This window comes from Macaca nemestrina, chromosome 15, assembly GCF_043159975.1.
Source record: "Macaca nemestrina isolate mMacNem1 chromosome 15, mMacNem.hap1, whole genome shotgun sequence".
Taxonomy (NCBI): domain Eukaryota; kingdom Metazoa; phylum Chordata; class Mammalia; order Primates; family Cercopithecidae; genus Macaca; species Macaca nemestrina.
The window spans coordinates 21,175,681-21,202,706 of record NC_092139.1 but is presented as its reverse complement, the minus strand read 5'-3'; the positions used below and the strand labels follow the sequence as shown (position 1 = coordinate 21,202,706).

General features: G+C 45.7%; 1 protein-coding gene across 4 annotated transcripts in view; it reads left to right on the top strand.

The window, feature by feature from the left end:
- The window catches only part of LOC105496381 (intraflagellar transport 52), a 60,951-nt gene extending 33,925 nt beyond the window's left edge, over positions 1–27,026 (top strand). For all 4 annotated transcript variants that reach the window (XM_071079263.1, XM_011766763.3, XM_071079264.1 and 1 more), the window contains 4 exons: positions 13,938–14,025; positions 15,164–15,272; positions 22,442–22,587; positions 26,907–27,026. In XM_071079263.1, the coding sequence (XP_070935364.1) occupies positions 13,938–14,025; positions 15,164–15,272; positions 22,442–22,587; positions 26,907–26,954 (391 nt within the window). In that variant the 3' untranslated portion in view covers positions 26,955–27,026. The remainder of the gene's footprint in view (positions 1–13,937; positions 14,026–15,163; positions 15,273–22,441; positions 22,588–26,906) is intronic.

Genomic DNA, 27,026 nt, shown 5'->3' with positions numbered 1-27,026 from the left:
TATAGTAAATGTGGCATGCAGAACATGTTCTCAGATCTATGATGAGGTCAACAAAGAAACTGGGCTGGGTATGAGGGGTTGATGTAGAGAACTGCCAGAGGTTATTACCCCTGCGTGTTCCAGATTCTGGACCAGGCATTTAGGGTGACCAGCTTGTTTCATTTTTCCCCAGACTTCTGGTTTTAGCACAGAGAGTCCCAAGTCCCAGGAGCACCCTCAGTAAATGGAGATGGTTGGTCACCCCCATTTCTCCCTGGGTATCTGGGCAACTGGTAATGCTATTAACTGGCACTAAGAATGCAGGAAAAGGAAAATTAGCCAGGCGTGGTGGCAGGCTCCTGTAGTCCCAGCTACTCGGGAGGCTGAGGCAGGAGAATGGTGTGAACCCGGGAGGTGGAGCTTGCAGGGAGTCGAGATTGCTCCACTGCACTCCAGCCTGGGCGACAGAGCAAGACTCTGTCTCAAAAAAAAAAAAAAAATGCAGGAAAAGGAAAGATACATGGGCTGTGTTCTGGGCACTTTCAGTCTAGTGCAGATGTACAGGTGGAACTACGAGTTTAAAGATGAAAAGGTCTGTAAGGCCATTAGGGAAGCTGTGGGATGGGATGAGGACATCAGGGACAGCACAAGAATGGGGATTGGCCTTGAGACAGGACCTCACAACTTTCAGTGCTTGAGAGGCAGGAGAAGAGGGCCAAAGACCGAAGCTGGGGAAAAGCAGTTAAATGTACAGGATGGCGGGCAGCATCTTGAAGGGCAAGAAGGAGAGGAGAAAATGACACAAGCAGAGGGGTTCAGAGAGGGGCCAGGGCTCATCTTCACTATTTCTAATCCGAATTTCACTACTCAGGGAGAAAATTTGGTTAGCTTGTCTTCCTTTCCCACCCCTCTGTATCCGGAGACCAAGAGCCATGCCTTATCAACCTGGAATCCTCATTGCCTAAGACCCAGAGCCCAGCACATCCTGGACATTTGGGGGATGTTTGTGGAATTAACATGCTGCCATTCTCCCCATGCTTTGCTTATACATCCACTCAGCAAATATTTGTGGCACAACTACTGTTCCAGGATCTTGGGATGCTTCAGGGACCTCAATAATGAAAATATTTACCCTTTTGTAGTTTATTATCTAACAAAACAGACAGGCATCAAGACATTTCTATATCTGTGATGTAAATTAAAGAATATGTTAGAAGATGATTACATACGTCAAGCAGAATACTGGGGAAGGGGAGTGCCAGGCACATTGCATTTTTAATAGGGTGATCAGGCCAGGCGCGGTGGCTCATGCCTGTAATCTCAGCACTTTGGGAGGCCGAGGTGGGACGATCATGAGGTCAGGAGTTCGAGATCAACCTGGCTAACATGGCAAAACCCCATATCTACTAAAAATACAAAAATTAGCTGAGCACGGTGGCAGACACCTTGAAACATGGAGTGGTGAAAACGCAGTGCCAGAGTTCAGTTAGGCTTTAAATCCCAGCTACTCAAAGGCTGAGGCAGGAGAATCGTTTGAACCCAGGAGGCAGAGATTGCAGTGAGTCAGGATTGCACCATTGCACTCCAACCTGGGTGACAGGGCAAGACTCCATCTCAAAAAAAAAAAAAAAAAAAAAAAATAGGGTGATCAAGATGACTTCATTGAAAAGGTGATATTTGTGGAAAAACTTGAAGGAGGTGAAGAATTTAGCCTTGTGGCTATCTGAGGGAAGAGTATTCTGGGCACAGGAAACAGCCAGTCCTAAGACTGCAAGACGGAGGAATGCTTGATATATTCTAGGAAGAGCAACAAGGCCATTGTGGCCACTGCAGAGTGAGTAGGGATGAGAATGGTGGGAGATCAGGCCTGGCCTACTTGTTTGCCTCTGCAAGGACTTCCTGGGCTTTCACTCTGGGTGAAAAGAGGAGCCACTGGGAGTTCTGAGCAGAGGGGTGGCATAATGACTTCCTTATATCCTGAATGTCAAGGAGCAAGAGTGGAGTTGGGGCCTGAAGGGAGCTGTCGCAGTAATTCAGGCATGAGATGATGCTGGCACCAGCCAGACGGGAGCAGTGGAGGTAGTGAGAAATGGTCTGATTCTGGATGTATTTGGAAGGTAGAGGCAACAAGATGTGCTACACAGTTAGGATGTGGGAGGTGAGAAGGAGAAAGCTTGGTCTGAGCAGTGAGAAGGATGAAGTTGGCCAGGGATGGTGGCTCACACCTGTAATCCCAACACTTAGGCCGAAGTGGGAAGATCTCTTGAGCCCACAAGTTCAAGACCAGCTTGGGCAACATAGGAAGACCCCATCTCTACAAAAAAGCAAAAAATTACCCAGGCGTGGTGGTGCACACCTGTAGTCCCAGCTACTTGGGAGGCTGAGGTGGGAGGATTGCTTGAGCCCCAAAGGTTAAGGCTGCAGTGACCCACTCCATCCTGGTCAACAGAGAGAGAACTTGTCTTAAAAAAAAAAGTTACAATAACTGAGTTGAGAAAGACTGTGAGTAGATTTTGCAGGAAGAGCAGAAGTTCAGTTTGAGGTATATGGAGTTGAGATGTCAATGAAGTTTCCAGATGGTGTTGAGTAGCAGTTTTATATGTTAACCTGGTGGTCAGAAGAGATATCTGAGCTATACATTTAATGTGGGAGTTTGGGGGCACATCTGTATCTGTATTTCATCTAAAGCACACAGCACACATCTTTTCCTTTTTTTTTTGGAGACAGAGTTTCACTGTTGTTGCCCAGGCTGGAGTGCAGTGGTGCAGTCTCTGCTCACTGCAACCTCTGCCTCCCAGGCTCGAGCAATTCTCCTGCCTCAGCCTCCTGAGTAGCACCACCATGCCCAGCTATTTTTGTATTTTTAGTAGAGACAGGGTTTCACCATGTTGGCCAGGCTGGTCTCAAACTCCTAACCTCAGGTAATCCACCTACCTCAGCCTCCCAAAGTGCTGGGATTAAAGGCGTGAGCCACAGCACCTGGCTCTATTTTCAAATCTATAAAATCAGGATGAATCTTTTTTCTTATTTTTTGCCTGTTTTTCTTTCTTTTACTTTTTTTCTGTTTTTCAGGATGAATCTTAACAATAGATGATGTATTAGTTTAATTAGCAGCATTTTTTTCCTTTCAGTGAACCATGAACTATGATGCATCTTACCTTTGGTGGATTCTTAGATTTGATTAAATATGGTAGATAGTATTTAAAGCCATGTGACTGGATGAGCTCACAAAGCGTTATAAGTGTTGATAGAGAAAAAAAAAGGACCATCTTTTGAGCCCTGGGGCACCCCAGAGTTCAGAAGTTAGGAAGAAACAGAAAAACCAGCTGGGCATGGTGACTCACACCTGTAATCCCAGCACTTTGGGAGGCTGAGGTGGGTGGATCACTTGAGGCCAAGAGTTTGAGATCAGCCTGGCCAACATGGTGAAACCCCATCTCTACTAAAAATAGGAAAAAAATAGCTAGGCATGGTGGCACACACCTGTAGTCCTAGCTACTTGGGAGGGTAAGGCAGGAGAATCACTTGAACCCAGGAGGCAGAGGTTGCAGTGAGCCAAGAAAACACCACTGGACTCCATCGTGGGTGACAGAGCACGACTCCATCTCAGAAAAAAAAAAAAAAGGAAAGGGAGAAATAGAAAAGCCAAAAGAAGAGATGGAAAAGCAGTAGCCAGTGTGAGATGAAGAAAATCAAGTGCATGGTATTCTGAGAGGCAAGTAAAGAAAGTCTGTCAAGATAGAAAGGGTCATCAGCTGTGTCAGATACTTCTTATGGGTCATAAAAAATGAGGGCTGAGAATTTATCTTTGGATTTAGCAACATGGAGGTCACTGGTGATCTAGACAGAGTCTTTTTTATGAGATGGTGAGGGTGAAAGCTTATTTGGAGTTGGTTTAAGAGAGAATTGGACATAACAAATATAGATAGCTCTTTTGAGGTATTTTCTCTCTGTATTTGCTACAGAGAGAAACAGCAGGGGCAAGGGCCAGGGTCAGTAGCTAGCTGGAAGAAGTAAGGTCAAGAAGGTGTTTTTTAGATGGAAGAAGTCGCAGTATATTTTTATACTGGTGGGAATGTTCCAGTAGAGAGAAAAATGGATAATGTAGGCGAGAGCGAGGAAAATGACTGAGGTGAAACACTAGATAAGCAAGAGACAATGGGAAAGGGGGTTTGGTAAGTGGTCTTCTTAGCTCTTTTTTTTTTTTTAAAGACAGGGTTCCACTGTTGCCCAGGCTGGTCTGGAACTCCTGGGCTCAAGCAGTCCTCCCATGTTGGCCTCCCAAAGTGTTGGATTATAGATGTTAGCCACCATTCCCAGCCTGGTCTTTGCTTTTGTTTTTATTATTTCATATATATATGTATGGTCTTTTTTTTTTTTTTTTTTTTTTTTTTTTGAGATACAGTGTCATTCTTTACCCAGGCTGGAGTACAGTGGCACAATCTTGGCTCACTGCAACCTCTGCCTCTCAGGTTCAAGTGATCCTCCTGCCTCAGCCTCCCTAGTAGCTGGGACTACAGGCGTGCACCACCACACCCAGCTAATTGTTGTGTTTTTAGTAGAGATGGAGTTTCACCATGTTGGTCAGGCTGGTCTCAAACTCCTGACTTCAAGTGATCCACCCGCCTCAGCCTCCCAAAGTGCTGAGATTACAGACATGAGCCACCACGTCTGGCCCAGTCTTAGCTTTTAGACAGGAGCATGGATCATTTAGTCAGTAACAGATGGGAAACATGGGTGCAGACTCTGGTGGATGAGAAAAATTGTTGATTGAAGATTATGGAAATTCTTAGGACTTCAGTCTTTTTGATGAAATAGGAAACAAGATCATCAGCTAAAAATTGCCAAAGAAGCCAGACACGGTGGCTCACGCCTGTAATTCCAGCACTTTGGGAGGTGGAAGCGAGCAGATCACGCGGTCAGGAGTTTGAGACCAGCCTGGCCAATATGGTGAAACCCCGTCTCTACTAAAAACACAAATATCAGCTGAGCTTGGTGGCATGCACCTGTAGTCCCCGCTACTCGGGAGGCTGAGGCAGAAGAATCGCTTGAACCCGGGAGGTGGAGGTTGCAGTGAGCCGAGATTGTGCCCTGCGTTCCAGCCTGGGCAACAGACAGAGTGGGACCCCGTCTTAAAAAAGAAAAAAAAAAATTGCCAAAGAGATAATGGAGATTTAGGAGAGAAGGCATATATTAGGCCTCTAGGGGAGTGGGAGAGGGAGTGGACAAGGTTTCTTTGGAAGGATTTGCCAAGCAACATTAAAGGCCCACTGGAGACTGGAGGTTTTGGATCGAAAGTTCTACAAGCCGGTAGGGTGGTATGTTTTCCTCCAAACTTGTTTAGCTGTGTGGCTACAGGCAGGGTGGGCCCAGACATGGATTTAACCATTGTGATTTTGTCAAGCAAGTGGTATAAAGAGGAAGGGGCATTATCTTTTGTAAATGCCCAGGAATTATTTAGTTGCATGTTTTAGTATAAACAGTAACTGCTATGTATTGTGGTTTTAATTAGCTTATTTTGTAAAACCTTATACATCATATCCAAAAGCTCTGTTGTCGACTTAAGTTTTTTTTTTTCCAAGACAGAGTCTTGCTCTATCGCTCAGGCTGGAGTGCAGTGGCGCCATCTTGGCTCACTGCAAGCTCCGCCTGCCGGGTTCACACCATTCTCCTGCCTCAGCCTCCGAAGTAGCTGGGACTACAGACACCCGCCACCATGCCCGGCTAATTTTTTGTATTTTTAGTAGAGACGGGGTTTCACCGTCTTAGCCAGGATGATCTCAATCTCCTGACCTTGTGATCCGCCCACCTCAGCCCCCCAAAGTGCTGGGATTACAGGCATGAGCCACCATGCCCGGCTTCGACTTAAGTTTTACAGACATTGAACACCCACTTTCTTCCAAGAGCCTGCAAATACTACCAAATTTACTGTTTACAACAATTCTGAAAAGTAGAGAATAGCTCCATAGTTAACTTCTAAGAAGCTGAGGCTTGGGACGATTTGCTCTAAGTTAAACAGCTACTAATCAATCCCTGACTAACAATTGTCCTTAGCTCCCCTCTTATCTCCCTTTCCTTCAATATTAATAACAACTAACATTTATTTTAGTTAATAACATTTATTTATCAGGTAGCAAGTACCATGGTATGTTCCTTATGTACTTTGCTTTATCATGTAACAACCGCAGTGAGGTCGTTATCTCCATTTTACATCTGAGGACACTGAGGCACAGAGAAATTAAATGATTTGCTCAAAATCACACAACCAGTTTTCATTGGGACCTGAATTTGAAGCCAGGCAATTTTAACTCTGAATCTTGGAGGAAATTATCTGAAAATTTGTTACTGTAGGAGGTGAGGGTGCTTTTAAGAAACAGCGGGACCAAAGCCTCCAGAGCTACCAGGGCATGGCATCTTCATCACCCCTTCCACAGGTGACAGTCCAGTTACAAATCCTGTAGCTCCTGGCTGCATGTTTGGCTCTTAACTTGCTTGGTTTTTAGCTCTCGTGTTCTCTTCCTCCTCTGCAGCTCAGGGCTTTTCTTGGAATAAAAAAAGATACATCTGACCACAGTTGCAGTCTGACCAGCTTCTGCTGTTTTGGCCTAATTCTCCCCTGATATGTTTAAACCAGGTCATTATGATAACTTCAGTGTTAAATGAAGGATTAATTGGAACTGCCTACTGTCTTAGTGTCAGCAGAGTCAAATAGTGGATGTTTCAGAGACTTAGACAACTCTTGTATTTGTCTTACATACCACAGCAGAGGCCAGTAGTTACTGGCTTCTGTTGTCTCTATGGTAAGCTCAGATATTTTTATTTGCTAGTAACATCTTTCAGTAGTTTATGTTTTCTGAGTTAAAATTCAGTTAGGCTTTAAATATATATGTCAACTACAGGGTGTTGCTCTGAAGTAATTTCATTTGTCCACTGGGTGTTTATCAGTGCCTGTGGAGTATGAGGTAGAGGCAGGTGGTGTGGAGTCCCTGCCCTTAGAGTTCATGGATGGGCTGGGGCTTGAAACATGGAGTGGTAAAAACGCAGTGCCAGAGGTCAGGCCATACCCGAAAGATCTAGTTCAGCGCCATTTCACAGATTTATATTTAGCTTTGGCATCTGTTCTTCCCTTGGTTTTAAGATTAGTTTCTCCAGTCCCCTACCCGGCTCCCATCAAGTCATGTTGGCTAATGGTAGGAGGATAATTAGGGCAGGTGGTGAGCAGAGTGGAGGATGGGAAGACTTAATGGGACAAAGCCTTTGCTCCAGCACAGTCAGCTCTCTCGGGCGACAGAAAGTGGAAATAAATTCATACCAGGGGTAGCTGAGGCTAGGACTCAGCAGCAGGATTCTTTGTGAGCAGGTAGTAAGAACTTTAAGTTTAAAACTGCCCCTAATCACTTTTGATTTGGGGGCAGACCGAATTAAAGATTCTGGTTGGCAGAGATTGGCTACGTCTGAGTTCTGATCTTGCCTTTGTCCCATGTTAACCATATAACTTTGGGAAGCTACTGTTTATCATTCCTATACCTCAGTTTCTTCTACAAGAGATTTTATACCCACTTTCCACAGTTGTATTGAGGAGTAAATGAAATAAGTTTAAGTGCCTAGCACAGGGTTGGCATAACACATGGCGTGTAGCAGGTGCTCCATAAAAGTTATTTCTCTTCCCTCTGTGGAGATTTGCTGCTCAGTGCTAGGAAAGATTCTCCCCAAGCACCTGGAAATAGTGGAGGAGGTGACAGCGGTGAGCTCAGCTAATCGTCTTTCTGCAGTCACAGACCTCACTCATAGAAAAAGCTGCCGTGGTCTCTGCCCACTCATTGGCACTTGGTTTTCTAGCTTAACTTTGAAGGGCCACAAATAAATATACAAGTTGAGCTGGATGACAATATTTTACTTTGCCTCTTCCCCAGAAAAGTTTAGCCAGCTTAAAAAATTGCGTACAACGCAAAATATTTGAGAGAATGAAGACAAAGGAGAAGCCACAATAGAAAAATAACACAGGGGTAAGATGAGCTCTCAGCTCTGTAGGCTCGCTCCTAACACCGATCCTCTGCTGGAGTCCCTCTGGCTGGCCTGCTGTTCTGTGAAAATGCCGGGCACCCTTCTGCCTGTTCTTGCTGTTGCCTCTTCCAGGGACACTTTTTTTTTTTTTTTTTTTTTGAGGCGGAATCTTCACTCTGTCGCCCAGGCTGGAGTGCAGTGGCACCATCTCGGCTCACTGCAAGCTCTGCCTCCCGGGTTCGCGCCATTCTCCTGCCTCAGCCTCACGAGTAGCCGGGACTACAGGCGCCCGCCACCGCGCCCGGCTAATTTTTTGTATTTTAGTAGAGACGGGGTTTCACCGTGTTAGCCAGGATGGTCTCGATCTCCTGACCTCGTGATCCGCCCGCCTCGGCCTCCCAAAGTGCAGGGATTACAGGCGTGAGCCACCGCGCCCGGCCTGACACTTTTGGAGAAAACTGCATGACTTCCCCCCACCGTCACTCAAGGCTCCTCTGACAAGCCGCACTCCATGCCCCTTCCCTGTCTCTTTCTCCTCTGATTTGTGTGTGTGTGTTTTAGATGAAGTTTCACTCTTGTTGCCCATGCTGGAGTGCAATGGCGTGATCTTGGCTCACTACAACCTCCGCCTCCCAGGTTCAAGCAATTCTCCTGCCTCAGCCTCCTGAGTAACTGGGATTACAGGCATGCGCCACGACACCCAGCTAATTTTGTAGTTTTAGTAGAGACGGGGTTTCTCCATGTTGGTCAGACTGGTCTTGAACTCCCGACCTCAGGTGATCCACCTGCCTCGGCATCCCAAAGTGCTGGGATTACAGGCGTGAGCCACTGTGCCTGGCCTATTTGTCTTCTTAATACTTATCAGTTCCTGACATCTTTTTTTTTTTTTTTTTTTTTTTTTTTCCCCTGAGACAGAGTACTCTGTCTCCCAGGCTGGAGTGCAATGGTGCGATCTCGGTTCACTGCAACCTCCGCCTCCCCGGTTTAAGCAATTCTGCCTCAGCCTCCCGAGTAGCTGGGATTACAGGCATGTGCCCCTGCGCTTGGCCAGTTCCTGACATCTTACTAGTTTTTTTGTTTAATGTGTGCCTCCTCTCCCCCTACAATGTAAGTTCCATGATGGCCTGCCTTGGCATCTTCTTTTACTGTTGCTGTACTCCTCCTGTGTAGAACTGCCTGGTACATAGTGGATATTCAGTAATTATCTGTTGAGTGAGCACACAGAGGTGCATATTGTACAGATCTGTTTACTTGCCAGAAACAGACTTCATATTTGACTCCTGTGTCTTAATGGTGAAAAGAAATTTTAAAAAACCACAGGAGTTACAAGATTCACTGTGTCCATCGGGCAAAAACAAAAAGCTTATTTAGGAGAAACCTGATATGAAACTTGAAAGAAATGTTTCTTTTCAGTTCTCAGTGAGTAATAATATATGATATGGTAGAGAAGATTCCTGAAAGGATCATTATATTATTTATAACAACACATTTTGTCTGTTTTTAATTTGGACTTTATTATATTCTTAGCTTTATCTTTTTAAAAGTCAAAATTGGCCAGGCTTGGTGGCTCACACCTGTCAATCCCAGCACTTTGGGAGGCCAAGGCGGGCAGATCACCTGAGGTCGGGAGTTCGAGACCAGCCTGACCAACATAGAGAAACCCCCGTCTCTACTAAAAATACAAAATTAGCCGGGCATGGTGGCACATGCCTGTAATCCCAGCTACTCGGGAGGTTGAGGCAGGAGAATTGCTTGAACCCGGAAGGCAGAGGTTGCGGTGAGTGGAGATCGCCCCATTGCACTCCAGCCTGGGCCATAAGAGCAAAACTCTATCTCAAAAAAAAAAAGGTCAAAATTATGTATCTTTCAAATCATGTATTAACTGCTATTTGTAATCCACTATGATTAAAACAAAATTTGGGGCTGGACACAGTCGCTCACACCTGTAATCCCAGCACTTTGGAAGGCTGAGGCAGGTGGATCACGAGGTCAGGAGTTCAAGACTAGCCTGTCCAACATGGTGAAACCCCATCTCTACTAAAAATACAAAAATTTGCTAGGTGTGGTGGCATACGTTTGTAGTCCCAGCTGCTTGGGAGGCTGAGGCAGGAGAATTGCTTGAACCTGGCAGGCAGAGGTTGCAGTGAGCCGAGATTGCGCCACTGCACTCCAGCCTGGGTGACAGAGTAAGACTGTGTCTAAAAAAAAATAAGTAAATAAAAGAGAATTTGGCTGCCTTAGGTGAGCAGTTAACACCAATCAAAAGAAAATTTAAGATTGAAGTAGCTGTAGAGTGATGAAGACCCTTATTCCCAGGAAATCAATTTCCATCTTTGGACAAATCTCAATACCAGAAACTGATTTTTTTTTTTTTTTTTTTTTTTGAGACAGAGTCTAGCTTAGTCACCCAGGCTGGAGTGCAATGGCGCGATCTCGGCTCACTGCAAGCTCCGCCTCCCGGGTTCACGCCATTCTCCTGCCTCAGCCTCCCGAGTAGCTGGGACTACAGGCGCCCGCCGCCTCGCCCGGCTAATTTTTTTTGCATTTTTAGTAGAGACGGGGTTTCACCGTGTTAGCCAGGATGGTCTCGATCTCCTGACCTCGTGATTCGCCCGCCTCGGCCTCCCAAAGTGCTGGGATTACAGGCGTGAGCCACCGCGTCCGGCCCAGAAACTGATTTAAGAAGAAAAGGCTGGCGGCCGGGCGTGGTGGCTCAAGCCTGTAATCCCAGCACTTTGGGAGGTCGAGGCGGGTGGATCACGAGGTCAGGAGATCGAGACCATCCTGGCTAACATGGTGAAACTCCGTCTCTACTAAAAATACAAAAAAAAAAAAAAACTAGCTGGGCGTGGTGGCGGGCGCCTGTAGTCCCAGCTACTTGGAGGCTGAGGCAGGAGAATGGCGTGAACCCGGGAGGCGGAGCTTGCAGTGAGCCGAGATCATGCCACTGCACTCCAGCCTGGGCGACACAGCGAGACTCCGTCTCAAAAAAAAAAAAAAAAGAAGAAAAGAAGAAAAGGCTGGCTCACACATGTAATCCCATCACTTTGGGAAGCTGAAACAGTAGCATCTATTGAAGCCAGGAGTTCGAGATCAGCCTGGGCAACATAGTGAGACCTTGTCCCTACTAAAAATTTTTTTTTAAATTAGCAAGGCATGGTGGTGCACATCGCTCCAGTACCTGCTCGTAGTCCTGGCTACTCAGGAGGCTGAGGTGGGATGATTGCTAGAGTCCAGGAGTTCAAGATTAAAATGAGCTATGATTTGTACCACTGCACTCCAGCCTGGGTGACAGAGTCAAAATTTATTTCAAAAGTAAGTGTTTAGATGGTGGTTTTTGTGCATAAATAAAAAAATAAAAAAATAGAAGAAGAAAACAGTATGGCGATTCCTCAAGGATCTAGAACTAGATGTACCATATGACCCAGCCATCCCATTACTGGGTATATACCCAAAGGATTATAAATTATGCTGCTATAAAGACACATGCACACGTATGTTTATTGCGGCACTATTCACAATAGCAAAGACTTGGAATCAACCCAAATGTCCATCAGTGACAGATTGGATTAAGAAAATGTGGCACATATACACCATGGAATACTATGCAGCCATCAAAAAGGATGAGTTTGTGTCCTTTGTAGGGACATGGATGCAGCTGGAAACCATCATTCTTAGCAAACTATCACAAGAACAGAAAACCAAACACCGCATGTTCTCACTCATAGGTGGGAACTGAACAATGAGATCACTTGGACTCAGGGAGGGGAACATCACACACAGGGGCCTATCATGGGGAGGGGGGAGGGGGGAGGGATTGCACTGGAAGTTATACCTGATGTAAATGACGAGTTGATGGGTGCGGCACACCAATATGGCACAAGTATACATATGTAACAAACCTGCACATTAGGCACATGTACCCTACAACTTAAAGTATAATAATAATAAATAAATTAAAAAAAAAAGAAAAGAAAAAAGATAAAGCACATAATACTTTAAACATATTGATGCATATGAGTGAGATGGGAAGAATAAATTCAAATTTCAAAGTTGGAATTAATATAGGTATTATTATTATTTTGGAAGGGGAAATCTCGAACCTTTACACTAAATCAAAGAAAAAAGTCAGAATTTCTACCAGTCACCAAAGAAAGTGAAACACTACATATCTACATGAGTATCTGAAAAAGGCAGAAACTAGACTAACTGCCATGAAATTAAATTCCATTAAAATATTTCATTGAAATCTCATTGAAATACGTTAACATATTCTGATCTAAAATGAAAAAGGATTTAACTATGTAATCTATGTAAGTTAGAATGCATATTCTATTTAGAGAGTTGATTAACATTGATATTATTTTATGAGGTTTTTGTTTTTAACTTTTAAATTCAGGGGTACAAGTACAGATTTGTTAGCTAGGTAAACTTGTGTCATGGGGGTTTGCTGTACAGATTATTTCATCACCCATGTGTTAAGCTTAATATCCATTAGTTATTTTTCCCGATCCTCTCCCTCCTCCCACCCTCCAACCTTCCATAAGCCCCAGTGAGTATTCTCCCCTATATGTCTGTGTGCTCTCATCATTTAGCTCCCACTTATAAGGACATGTGGTAGGCTGGGCACGGTGGCTCACGCCTGTAATCTCAGCACTTTGGGAGACCGAGGCCGGTGGATCACGAGGTCAGGAGTTCAAGACCAGCCTGAACAACATGGTGAAACCCATTTCTACTAAAGATATAAAAATTAGCTGGGTGTGGTGGCGCGTGTCTGTAATCCCAGCTACTTGGGAGGCTGAGGCAGGAGAATTGCTTGAACCTGGCAGGCGGAGGTTGCAGTGAGCCGAGATCGTGCCACTGCGCTCCAGACTGGGTGACAGAGCAAGACTCTGTCTCAAAAAAAAAAGAAAAAAGGACATGTGTATTTGGTTTTCTGTTCCTGTGTTTGTTTGCTAAGGATAATGGCCTCTAGCGCCATCAATGTGCCTGACAAAGGACATGATCTCATTCTTTTTTTTTTTTTTGAGATGGAGTCTTGCTCTGTCACCCAGGCTGAAGTGTAGTGGCGCCATCTCAGCTCACTGCAACCTCTGCCTCCTGGGTTCATACCATTCTCCTGCCTCAGTCTCCCAAGTAAGTGGGAATACAGGCACCCACCACCACGCCCGGCTAATTTTTTCTGTTTTTTGTAGAGACAGAGTTTCACTGTGTTAACCAGGATGGTCTTGATCTCCTGACCTTGTGATCCGTCCACCTTGGCTTCCCAAAGTGCTGGGATTACAGGCGTGAACTACTGCGCCTGGCTTTTTTTTTTTTTTTTTTTTTTTTTTGAGACAGAGTTTTTGCTCTCTTGCCCAGGCTGGAGTACAATGGCATGATCTCTGCTCACTGCAGCCTCCACCTCCTTGGTTCAAGCAGTTCTCCTCCTCAACCTCCTAAGTAGCTGGGATTACAGGCGCCAGCCACCACACCCAGCTAATTTTTATATTTTTAGTAGAGACAAGATTTCACCATGTTGGCCAGGCTGGTTTCAAACTCTTGACCTCAGGTGATCCACCTACCTCGGCCTCCCAAAGTGCTAGGATTATAGGTGTGAGCAACTGCGCCCAGCCTCTCTCATTCTTTTTTATGGCTGCATAGTATTCCATGGTGTATATATACCACATTTTCTTTATCTAGTCTATCATTGTTGAACATTTGGGTTGATTCCATGTCTTTGCTATTGTGACTAGTGCTGCAGTGAACATATGCATGCATGTGTCTTTATAATAGAATGATTTATATTCCTTTGGGTATATACCCAGTAATGGGATTGCTGGGTCCATTGGTATTTCTAAAAATAGTACTGAACCACTGTATTTCATGGAGAACAGCACAGTGTGGTCAGTTAGACATGCTGTGTTATGGTGTCTTATCTTGATCCCTGCTTTTTTGTTTGATTATGAACACAGGGCTCACGAGCAGCTAAATGTGAAGCATGAACCGCTCCAGCTCATCCAGCCTCAGTTTGAGACGCCTCTGCCAACCCTTCAGCCTGCGGTGAGTAGGTGTGCTTGGGGGATCCCACTGCAGAGCCCCACTGTTGCCCTTATCTTGTCAGCAGGCCTTCACCGTGGTCCCTTCCATGTGCCATTTGTGGCACTCCTTGTGGAGTCATAGTGCTCTGTCTCTAAACATGCATGGACACCTAATTTGTTAATGTTCTATAGAGACTTCCGTGTGGTATGCTTCCAAATTGAGGAATCAAGGATGTGGAGCCTTCTGGCTATTAAACATTTCCCATTCCCATCTTGTGGGGTTGGAGGGCATATATGAGATTTCTTGGATAAAAAGGAAGAAAACTGTACTGCCATTCCAGGTGTCAGGGCCTGATTCATAGCATAATTCTCACAGCCCAGGGGATAGTTATGGCTATGTGTGTAAATAGGTTATTTTTCAACATTTCAGTCCAACATTCACTCAACTTGCCTTTAAAATTACCTTGTCTCACCACATTCTGAAATGTTATGAGCCAGTTGGCTTGATCTTGCTTGGTAGCTTGAAATTGGCCATGGTAAGAGGATTTACATTACAGAAAATGGTAAATGCTACAAAAGAGGCTTTCAGTTTTGTTTTGTTTTGTTTTGAAAGTAGTTAAACATTTATCCGCATACCATTGGTTCATACCTACAAAATCTGACTCCAGGTTCAATACTTTCTACACTAATCTGCATCTGGTTCTCCAAATAACTTCCATCCCTAAAAACTTATGATTAAATGAGAAAAAAGTTGTACAATCAAATGTTCAACACAAACCTAAGTCCCAAGCTTTGTGTCATCGTTCTGAGTTAATTAGTGTTGGTATGTCAGCTTGGTCAGTTTAGTGGTAATTAGAGCTGGTTCCACTTGGTTGTTTACAGTGGGCTAGTAATCTTTCTTGATATGGGTCTCATGGGTGAGGGTAGACGAGGTGATGAGAGTTTGGGTACTTCATCCTCGGGGAAGAGCTGAGTTACTGTTCTGTAGGGATTTCCATGTGGTGTGGTTCCCAACTGAGGAATTAAGGATGTGGACTTCCTTATTCTCCTTGTGTCTTGTCACTGTTAGTTATGACTTTGGACAAGCTCTTTCTTGAGAGACTTTATTTCCTTTACATTATCCTCCCGCATTTCTAAATGATGACTTTATTTCCTTTTAGGTTTTTCCTCCCAGTTTCCGGGAGTTACCACCTCCACCTCTGGAGCTATTTGATTTAGATGAAACATTCTCCTCTGAGAAGGCACGGCTGGCTCAGATTACCAATAAGTGTAAGTTTGGCCAACTTTTTTTTTGAGATGGAGTTTCACTCTTGTTGCCCAGGCTGGAGTGCAATGGTGCGATCTTGGTTCACTGCAACCTCTGCCTCCCAGGTTCAAGTGATTCTCCTGTCTCAGCCTCCCGAGTAGCTGGGATTACAGGTGTGTGCCACCACGCCCGGCTAATTTTTGTATTTTTAGTAGACACGGGGTTTCATCATATTGGTCAGGCTGGTCTTGAACTCCTGACCTCAGGTGATCCGCCCACCTCTGCCTCCCAAAGTGCTGGGATTACAGGTGTGAGCCACCACGCGTGGTCTAAGTTTGGCCAACTTTTAAACTTTGTTTTCTCTTATGAGTTTTATTTAGTCATGAATTTCTGAGGATTACTATGAGAGAAAGCTTAGAGTTTGTTTAGGGAAAACAAAATATGAATAGGAGTATAAACTTAACATTCTTATTTATGTCATATAAATGATGTTGGTTGTTCTTCTCAAGGCTATTTAGTTCAGTGAATAAGAACATAGTGCCAAGCAGAAAGCCAAAGGTCTCAGCTTTGATCCCTGTGAGTCCTTAGTTCTGATCTATTGAGAGACCATAGAATTAATCTTGACCCTGGCTGCCACTTAGCAAATCTCAGTTGGTGGTCATAGGAGCAGCTAAATAAGGAAATTGAGTCAGGGCCCAAAGAATCATAGAGACTTCAGACTGGACAGGATCTGAGAGAGAGCCAAGTGTGCCCACCTTGACATGTGGATGAAGAAATAAGGCCCCAGGCCACACAGCTTCACGATGAGTGGTCCTCCTGACTTTTGGTCTGGGGCTGCTTCCAACATGAATTGCCTCCAACACAGCAAATGGCTCTGCATATATATGCTCAGAGGCATAAAATTAACCATCCACTTTGAGGCAGTGGCCCCACTCCTGGAAGTCTAATCTAAGGAGATTATATATATATTTTTTGAGACGAAGTTTCACTCTTGTCGCCCAGCCTTGGGTGCAATGGTGCAATCTCGGCTCACTGTAACCTCCGCCTCCTGGGTTCAAGCGATTCTCCTGCCTCAGCCTCCCAAGTAGCTGGGATTATAGGCACCCACCACTACACATGGCTAATTTTTGTGTTTTTAGTAGAGATGGGGTTTCACCATGTTGGCCACGCTGGTCTAAAACTCCAGACCTCAGGTGATCCACCGGCCTCAGCCTCACAAAGTGCTGGGATTACAGGCATGAGCCACCGCATCCAGCCAACTTCTACACTATTTATTTTAAAAATACGATAAACTCGAGAGGCTGAGGTAGGAGGATCGCTTGAACGTAGGAATTTAAGACCAGCCTGGGCAACACAGCAAGACCCTGTCTCTAAAAATATATATATATATATATATATATATATATATTTTTTTTTTTTTTTTTTTTTTTGAGACGGAGTCTTGCTCTGTAGCCCAGGCTGGAGTGCAGTGGCCGGATCTCAGCTCACTGCAAGCTCCGCCTCCCGGGTTTACGCCATTCTCCTGCCTCAGCCTCCCGAGTAGCTGGGACTACAGGCGCCCGCCACCTCGCCCGGCTAGTTTTTTGTATTTTTAGTAGAGACGGGGTTTCACGGTGTTAGCCAGGATGGTCTCGATCTCCTGACCTCGTGATCCGCCCGTCTCGGCCTCCCAAAGTGCTGGGATTACAGGCTTGAGCCACCGCGCCCGGCCAAAATATATTTTATTTTATTTTTTTTTTTTTTTTGAGACGGAGTCTGCTCTGTCGCCCAGGCTGGAGTGCAGTGGCCGGATCTCAGCTCACTGCAAGCTCCACCTCCCGGGTTTACGCCATTCTCCTGCCTCAGCCTCCCGAGTAGCTGGGACTACAGGCGCCCGCCACCTCGCCCGGCTAGTTTTTTGTATGTTTTTTAGTAGAGACGGGGTTTCACCGTGTTAGCCAGGATGGTCTCGATCTCCTGACCTCGTGATCCGCCCGTCTCGGCCTCCCAAAGTGCTGGGATTACAGGCTTGAGCCACCGCGCCCGGCCTTAAAAATATATTTTAAAAATAACAATTTTTAAAAATAGAAAAAACTATAAATTTGGGAATAGCTTTAATGTCCATTAGCAGAGGAATGGTCGTAAACTGCATCACAATCATTTGGTAGGAGAATATGTAGTCATTATAAAAGAGATTCACAAAGGCTAGGGAATGACTCATATGACACAGACAAAATTTAAGAGAGAAGCCTGAATGAAGGAAGCAAGATACAAAACTGCATGTACAAGAGGATACCAGCTATGTCAGCAACATCTGTATGTGCCCAAAGCCCAGAAAGAAGTAAGCAAAATGGAAATAGTTCAGTGTAAACAAAGACCTTTACTGCATCTCTATTCTGTGCCAGGCATTGCTGTAGGTCCTGGACAATCAAAAATGAGCAGGACATAGTGATAAGTCCAGGAGGAATCACAGAACAGTGAAGAAGCAGAAGCTTTGACTTGGCATTTCTGTTTCTAGCAACTGTCCTATGGAAATCCTTGTGGAAATGCAAAACAAAATATATATAGCTATATAGATATTTATAGCATTCAAAAAATTGGTAACAGTCTAATGGTCCATACATTAGTAGGGGGATTGGTTTAAAAGTGTGTGAAATAAGCCTGGGTCACATAGATCGCATCTCTACCAAAAAAAAAAATTGCCTGGGCAAAGTGGATCATGCTTATAATTGTAGCACTTTGAAAAGCCAAGGCGGGAGGATCAGTTGAGGCCAGGATTTCAAGACCAGCTTGGACAACATAATGAGACTTTGTCTCAAAAAACAAACAAAATAAAGGGCTGGGTGCGGTGGTTCATACCTGTAATCCCAGCACTTTGGGAGACCAAGGTGGGTGGATCACCTGAGGTTGGGAGTTCAAGACCAGCCTGACCAACATGGAAAAACCCCATCTCTACTAAAAATACAGAATTAGCTGGGCGTGGTGGCGTATGCCTGTAATCCCAGCTACTTGGGAGGCTGAGGCAGGAGAATCTCTTGAACCCAGGAGGTGGAAGTTGCAGTGAGCCGAGATTATGCTATTGCACTCCAGCCTGGGCAACAAGAGCGAAACTCCATATAAAAAAAAAAAAAAAAAAAAAAAAAAAAGGCCGGGCGCGGTGGCTCAAGCCTGTAATCCCAGCACTTTGGGAGGCCGAGACGGGCGGATCACAAGGTCAGGAGATCGAGACCATCCTGGTGAACCCAGTGAAACCCCGTCTCTACTAAAAAATACAAAAAAAAAAAAAACTAGCCGGGCGAGGTGGCGGGCGCCTGTAGTCCCAGCTACTCGGGAGGCTGAGGCAGGAGAATGGTGTGAACCCGGGAGGCGGAGCTTGCAGTGAGCTGAGATCCGGCCACTGCACTCCAGCCTGGGTGACAGAGTGAGACCCCGTCTCAAAAAAAAAAAAAAAAAAAAAAAATTTAAGTAGCCAGGTGTGGTGGCACACTTCTATAGTCCTAGCTACTTGGAAGTCTGAGGTGGAAGGATCACTTGGGCCCAAGCGTTGGAGGCTGCAGTGAGCTATGATACACTGTTGCACTCCAGCCTGGGTGACAGAGGGACCCTGTTTCTGAAAAATAAATAAATAGAAACAAAATAGAATATTACATATCTGTTAAAAGAAAAATGTAGCCTGGGCACAATGGCTCACACCTGTAATCCCAGCACTTTAGAAGGCTGAGGCAAGAGGATCACTTGAGACTGGCCTGGGCAACACAGTGAGTCCTCTTCTCTGTAGAAAAATAAAATTAGCCAGGCATCGGCCGGGCGCGGTGGCTCAAGCCTGTAATCCCAGCACTTTGGGAGGCCGAGACGGGCGGATCATGAGGTCAGGAGATCGAGACCATCCTGGCTAACACGGTGAAACCCCGTCTCTACTAAAAATACAAGAAAATTAGCCGGGCGAGGTGGCGGGCGCCTGTAGTCCCAGCTACTCGGGAGGCTGAGGCAGGAGAATGGCGTGAACCCGGGGGAGCGGAGCTTGCAGTGAGCCGAGATCGCGCCACTGCACTCCAGCCTGGGGCACAGAGCAAGACTCCGTGTCAAAAAAAAAAAAAAAAAAAAAATTAGCCAGGCATGGTGGCTCACTCATGTAGTACCAGCTACTCAGGAGGCCCAGGTGGGAGGACTGCTTGAACCTAGGAAGTCAAGGCTGCAGTGAGCTAAGATTGTGCCACTGCATTCCAACCTGGTTGACAGAGCAAGACCCTGTCTCAAAAAAGAAAAGGCCAGGTGCAGTGGCTTACCCCTATAATCCTAGCACTTTGGGAGGCCAAGGCGGGTGGATCACAAAGTCAGGAGTTCAAGACCAGCCTGGTCAAGATGGTGAAACCCTGTCTGTACTAAAAATAAAAATAAAAAAATTAGCTGGGCGTGATGGCCAGTGCCTGTAATCCAAGCTACTTGGGAGGCTGAGGCAGGAGAAGCGCTTGAACCCGGGAGGCAGAGGTTGCAGTAAGCCAAGATCATGCCACTGCACTCTAGCCTGGGTGACAGAGTGGGACTCTGTCTCAAAAAAAAAAAAAAAAGAAAAGAAAAGAAAAAAAATGTAGGGCATAAACTTTGACATGGAATGTTCATAATACATCATTTAATGTGATCCCATTTTTGTGAAAACTTATATTTACACACAGAAGCAGACATAACAATAATAATTTTGGGTAGTTGGTGGCAATAGAACTAGGATGAAAGATTGTTACAGCTGTGGGTTTGAATGTCTTAGTAAAAAACATACGTTTCTATCATAACTTAAAATGCAAATCAGAGGGAGAATAAAGAAATTACAGGCCGGGCGCGGTGGCTCAAGCCTGTAATCCCAGCACTTTGGGAGGCCGAGACGGGCGGATCACGAGGTCAGGAGATCGAGACCATCCTGGCTAACACGGTGAAACCCCGTCTCTACTAAAAAATACAAAAAAAAAAGTAGCCGGGTGAGGTGGCGGGCGCCTGTAGTCCCAGCTACTCGGGAGGCTGAGGCAGGAGAATGGCGTAAACCTGGGAGGCGGAGCTTGCAGTGAGCTGAGATCCGGCCACTGCACCCCAGCCTGGGCGGCAGAGCAAGACTCCATCTCAAAAAAAAAAAAGAAAAAGAAATTACAGCCGGGCGCAGTGGCTCACGCCTGTAAGCCCAGCACTTTGGGAGGCCAAAGCAGGCGGATTACTGGAGCTCACAAGTTCGAGACCAGCTTGGGCGACATGGTGAAACCCCGTCTCAAATACAAAAAATCAGCCAGGCGTGGTGGGGCACACCTGTAGTCCAAGCTACTTGGGAGGCTGAGGTGAAAGGATCGTTTGAGCCCAGGAGGCGGAAGTTGCAGTGAGCTGAAATCATGCCACTGCACTCCAGCCTGGGTGATAGAACCAAACCTTGTCTCAAAAAAAAAAAAAGAAAAAGAAAGAAAGAAATTACAGTATAATAGGCCGAGCATGGTGGCTCACTCCTGTAATCCCAGCACATTGGGAGGCCAAGGCAAGTGGATCACAAGGTCAAGAGATCGAGACCATCTTGGCCAACATGTTGAAACCCCATCTCTACTGAAAATACAAAATTTAGCCAGGCATGGGGGAACATGACTGTAGACCCAGCTACTCGGGAGCTTGAGGCAGGAGAATTGCTTGAACTTGGGAGGCAGAGGTTGCAGTGAGCTGAGATCGCACCACTGCACCCCAGCCTGGCAACAGAGTGAGACTCTATCTCAAAAAGAAAAAAAAAAAAGAAGGAAATTACAGTATAATGTGAGAAGGGCAGTAATGGCTGTCCATCCTACACGTAGGGCTCCAGAGGATGGCTTCACAGAGCTATGTTGTTGGTGGAATTATGGGTGATTTTTTTCTTCTTTAATTTTCTTTCTATAATATTGTTTGTTTTTTGGGGTTTTGTTTTGAGACCGAGTTTTGCTCTTGTTGCCCAGGCTGGAGTGCAGTGGCGCAATCTCGACTCACCACAACCTCAGCTCACCGCAACCTCTGCCTCCCAGGTTCAAGCGATTCTCCTGCCTCAGCCTTCCTGAGTAGCTGGGATTACAGGCATGCACCACCACACCCGGCTAATTTTGTATTTTTAGTAGAGACAGAGTTTCTCCATGGTGGTCAGGCTGGTCTCGAACTCCCGACCTCAGATGATCCACCTGCCTTGGCCTTCCAAAGTGCTGGGATTACAGGCATGAGCCACCGCGCTCAGCCTTGTTTTGTTTTTGAGATGGAGTCTTGCTCTGTTGCCCAGGCTGGAGTGCAGTGGTGCGATCTTGGCTCACTGCAACCTCCGCCTCCCAGGGTCAAGCAATTCTCCTGCCTCAGCCTCCCGAGTAGGGATTACAGGTGCACCCCACCATGCCCAGGTAATTTTTTTGTATTTTTAGTAGAGACAGGGTTTCACCATGCTGGCCAGGCTGATCTCAAACTCCTGACCTTGTGATCCGCCTACCTTGGCCTCCCAAAGTGCTAGGATTACAGGCGTGAACCTCCACGTCCGGCTGTTTTGTTTTGTTCTGTTTGAGATGGAGTCTTGCTCTGTCGCCCAGGCTGGAGTGCAGTGGCGCAATCTCGGTTCACTGCAACCTCTACCTCCCCGATTCAGGCTACTCTCCTGCGTCAGTCTCCCAAGTAGCTGGGATTACAGGCCTGCATCACCACATCTGGTTAATTTTTGTGTTTTTAGTAGAGATGGGGGTTTGCTGTGTTGGCCAGACTGGTCTTGAACACCTGACCTCAAGTGATCTGCCTGCTTCAGCCTTCCAAAGTGCTGGGATTACAGGCGTGAGCCACCACGCCCGACCAATACAATATTGTTTTAGTAAATGCTATTTTTAATTACCCATATGCTTTTCTCATAGTGATCTTTGTTGCATTCAGGGAATGATAATTTGATTTCCTACTCTTGCACCTGTTCTTTCTAATATAGGAATACTAGATCTGAGGAATAGGAAAGCCAGTACCAGTCCAGTTTTATTCTAATTAGGAGTGTCACACTTCTGTCCTAATTTATAAAAGCAGCACATTAGAGAGCGCTAGAGTTTTTCAGTGTTGAAATCCTGCAGTCCCATTACTTTAGGAAGAGGTGAGTGATCTTAGGAAATATGGAAACACGATAGGGCATACCTGAAACACACTAAATCTGTACTTTGGGAAGGGCAGAAGTTAAGAATTAATCTAACTACTACTACAACTGTCTTAGGTACTGAAGAAGACCTGGAATTCTATGTCAGGAAGTGTGGTGACATTCTTGGAGTAACCAGTAAACTACCAAAGGACCAACAGGATGCCAAACATATCCTTGAACACGTCTTCTTCCAAGTGGTGGAGTTCAAGAAATTGAACCAGGTACAGAGCCTACAAGGCATAGTGTAGTGGGAGCCCCTCCAGTACTGGTATCATCCATGAACTGTGCTTTTCATGTTTTATCATGTTGATTTAGCCTGCAAGTATTTATTGAGCATCTACTACGTGAACAAAACAGACAATAATCCCTGTACTTATGGAACCTATGTACTAGCTGGAAGATATAGACAATAAGCAATAAACATAAGTGAGTCACATAGGATGCTAGAAAATGGTAAGTGCTTTGGTTTAGAAGTAGAGGCCAGGCACAGTGGCTCACACCTGTAATCCCAACACTTTGGGAGGCCGAGGTGGGCAGATCACCTGAGGTCAGGAGTTCGAGACCAGCCTGGCCAACATAGTGAAACCCCCTCTCCACTAAAAATACAAAAATTAGCTGGGTGTCATGGTGCATGCCTGTAATCCCAGCCACTCGGGAGGCTGAGGCAGGTGAATCACTTGAACCCGGAAGGTGGAGGTTGCAGTGAGCTGAGATCGCACCATTGCACTCTAGCCTGGGCAACAGAGTGAGACTCTGTCTCAGGAAAAAAAACAAAAACAAAAAAACAGCTGGGTGTGGTGGCTCACACCTGTAATCCCAGCACTTTGGGAGGCCGAGGCAGGTGGTTCACCTGAGGTCAGGAGTTCAAGACCAGCCTGGCCAACATGGTGAAACCCCATCTCTACTAAAAATATAAAAATTAGCCAGGTGTGATGGTACATGCCTGTAATCCTAGCTACTAGGGAGGCCGAAGCAGGAGAATCTCTTGAACCCAGGAGGTGGAGGTTGCAGTGAGCCAAGATGATACCACTGCATTCCAGCCTGGGCAAGAGAGTGAGACTCTGTCTCAGAAAATAATAATAATAATAGAACTGGGTAAGAGGGATCAAGTGTGCTGAGTGTGGCCATGATGACTGGTGAGTATTAAATAGGGCAATCGGCCGGGCGCGGTGGCTCAAGCCTGTAATCCCAGCACTTTGGGAGGCCGAGACGGGCGGATCACGAGGTCAGGAGATCGAGACCATCCTGGCTAACACGGTGAAACCCCGTCTCTAATAAAAAATACAAAAAAAAACTAGCCGGGCGAGGTGGCGGGTGCCTGTAGTCCCAGCTACTCAGGAGGCTGAGGCAGGAGAATGGCGTGAACCCGGGAGGCGGAGCTTGTAGTGAGCCGAGATCTGGCCATTGCACTCCAGCCTGGGTGACACAGCAAGACTCCGTCTCAAAAAAAAAAAAATAAATAAATAAATAAATAAATAAATAGGGCAATCAGGGTGGGCCTCATTGCAAAGTTGTATTGGAGCAAAGACTTGAAGGTGTTAAGGCACTTAGCCATGCAGATTTCTGGGGGAGGAGTGTCCCAGGCGGAGGGGAGAGCTGTGCAAAGTTCCTAAGGCTGGGCTGTGCCTGGTTTGTTTGATGAACGGCAGTGATGCCAGTGTGACAAGAGAACAGAGGAAAGGATAGAGCATTGGAACATGAGGTTAGAAATCATCTTTCTCAGGCCGGGCACCGTGGCTCCCACCTGTAATCCTAGCACTTTGGAAGGCCAAGGCAGGCGGATCACAAAGTCAAGAGATCGAGACCTTCCTGGCCAACATGGTGAAACCCCATCTCTACTAAAAATACAAAAATTAGTTGGGCATGGTGGTGCATGCCTGTAGTCCCAGCTACTCGGGAGGCTGAGACAGGAGAATTGCTTGCACCCGGGAGGTGGAGGTTGCAGTGAGCCAAGACTGCGCCACTGCACTCCATCCAGCCTAATGACAGAGCAAGACTCCGTCTCAGGAAAAAAAAAAAAAGAAAGAAAGAAATGATCTTTCTCTGACCGAGGACCAATAACTTTAAAATTATCTCTGGCCTTCTTTTTTCCATTCCTTGACAGGATTTCAAAAATTGAATGCCCAGCCAGTGTTGGTAAATAGGCATTCATACCCTACTGATGGGAGAATAAGTTGGTTCCACTTGTCTGGAGATATTTTCATAATACTGTTGAAAAGCCCTAAAATGTATATACCTTTGACCTATTCTAATCTTCAGAATTTGTTTTAATAATATAATTCTGAATATGTGCAGATTTATCAACCAGGATTCTCAGTGCAGCATTATTTTATAGAAGAAAAATCTTCGTCAATAGGGAACTGGTTAAGGGTACATCCATAAGATTAAAAATGTTTTTAAAAATGTTTGGCTGGGCATGGTGGCTGACCCCTGTAATCCCAGCACTTTGGGAGGCCGAGGCGGGTGGATCACTAGGTCAGGAGTTCAGGATCAGCCTGACCAACATGGTGAACCCTCATCTCTACTAAAAATACAAAAATTAGCCAGGCGTGGTGGCGTTCGCCTGTAATCCCTGCTACTCAGGAGGCTGAGGCAGGAGAATTGCTAGAACCCGGGAGGGAGAGGTTGGCAGTGAGCCGAGAACATGCCATTGCACTCCAGCCTGGGAGACAGAGCAAGACTCCATCTCAAAAAAATAAATAAAAAATAAAAATAAAAATGTTTAAGGACTTGGGCCAGGCGCTGTGGCTCATGCCTGTAATCTCAACACTTTGGGAGGCCAAGGTTGGTGGATGGATCACTTGAGGTCAGGAATTCTAGACCAGCCTGGCCAACACGGTGAAACCCCATCTCTACTAAAAATAAAATATTAACTGGGTGTGGTGGCCCGTGCCTGTAGTCCTAGTTACTCAGGAGGCTGAGGCAAGAGAATCGCTTGAACCTGGGAGGCGGAGGGTGCAGTGAGCCAAGATTGCACCACTGCACTCCAACCTGGGCAACGAGTAAGACTCAAAAAAAAAAAAAAAAAAAGTTTAAGGACTTAGGAATACATTCATGATACAGTAAATATGGGGCACGGAGAGACTAAAGAACAGTATAGAGAGAGATTCTACTTTCTTTACAGAATACACATACTCCATAGAATTATTTTGCATAATAAAAAAAGAACATAAAGATATTTATCCTTGGGGCTGGGCACGGTGGCTCACGCCTATAATCCCAGCACTTTGGGAGGCCGAGGCGGGCAGATCACGAGGTCAGGAGATCGAGACCATCCTGGCTAACACGGCGAAACCCCGTCTCTACTAAAAATACAAAAAAGTAGCTGGGCGTGGTGGTGGGTGCCTGTGTCCCAGCTACTCGGGAGGCTGAGGCAGGAGAATGGTGTGAACTCAGGAGGCGGAGCTTGCAGTGAGCTGAGATCGTGCCACTGCACTCCAGCCTGGGTGACACAGCAAGACTCCGTCTCAAAAAAAAAAAAAAAAATTTATCCCTGGACTGGCACAGTGGCTCATGCTTGCAATCCCAGCACTTTAGGGGGCTGAGGCAGGTGAATCATTTGAGCCCAGGAGTTCTCGACCAGCCTGGGCAACAGAAACTCCATCTCTATAAAAAAATACAAAAAATTAGCCAGGTGTGGTGGTCTGCACCTGTAGTCCCAGCTACTTGGGAGGCTGAGGTGGGAAGATCACCTGAGCCTGGGGAGGTTGAGGTTGCAGTGAGCCGTGATCATGCCACTGCATTCCACCCTGGGTGATAGATTGAGACCCTGTCTTAAAAAAAAAAAAAAAAAAAAAGACTGTTTAATTTTTATTTTCCTTCTTTATTATAATCTCTATAGTGACTATGTCACTTTTGCAGCAAAAAAAGAGTGTTTTGTTTTTTAATGTAAGCAGGCAAAATTCAAGCTTAGGATTTTAGATGCTGAGCGGGAAGACCAATTAGTTTTTGAGCCTCTCCTGGAAGGAAGCTGGCTCTGACAGATGCTCATCTGATAATGTTTCACTCTCCACCTCTAACATGGTGCTGGAGGCTGGGGCTATAGCAGTGAACAAGATGAGTGCAGTCCTTGCTGTCCCTCTCAGAGCTCTGTGTAGTGGGAGACAGGAGTGTATGGGCAGTTACTGTGGTCTAAGTGCCATCCATGAAGGGAACCTAGACATGAGGGTTTTGATGTGGTTGCTTAGCAGTGAATGATGGGATGGGAGGTCAGGTAGGTTCCCAGCAATACTCACTCTGGTGGCATGCTAGAACAGGCACCAAGGCCAATGTAAGAAGTCTGGTGTGGTCTTTGCACCAGTGCTTTCAACTCTGTTTGTTACTCATCATGGTGGGTGGTGGGCAGTGGTCACAAGCCCTGCCCTGGTAGGGCAAAAGGATCAAAATTTGATCCTTGGGTTGGATTCAGCCCTAAAGCCAGATATTATGTATATATCCTAATTAATGAAGATTCAGGATCTCTAAATTCCAAAGCACGGAAGAGTTTACATTTCAGGCTTTATACTGAAATACTAAAATTCTATCTTATTCTCTCATCCAGGAACATGACATCGATACAAGTGAAACAGCATTCCAGAACAATTTCTGAAGACCATGCCTCTTGAAGCTTTTTCTGCCTCCTGATTCTCTCTTTATAAACTATTTTCAAATTGTTCCTCAA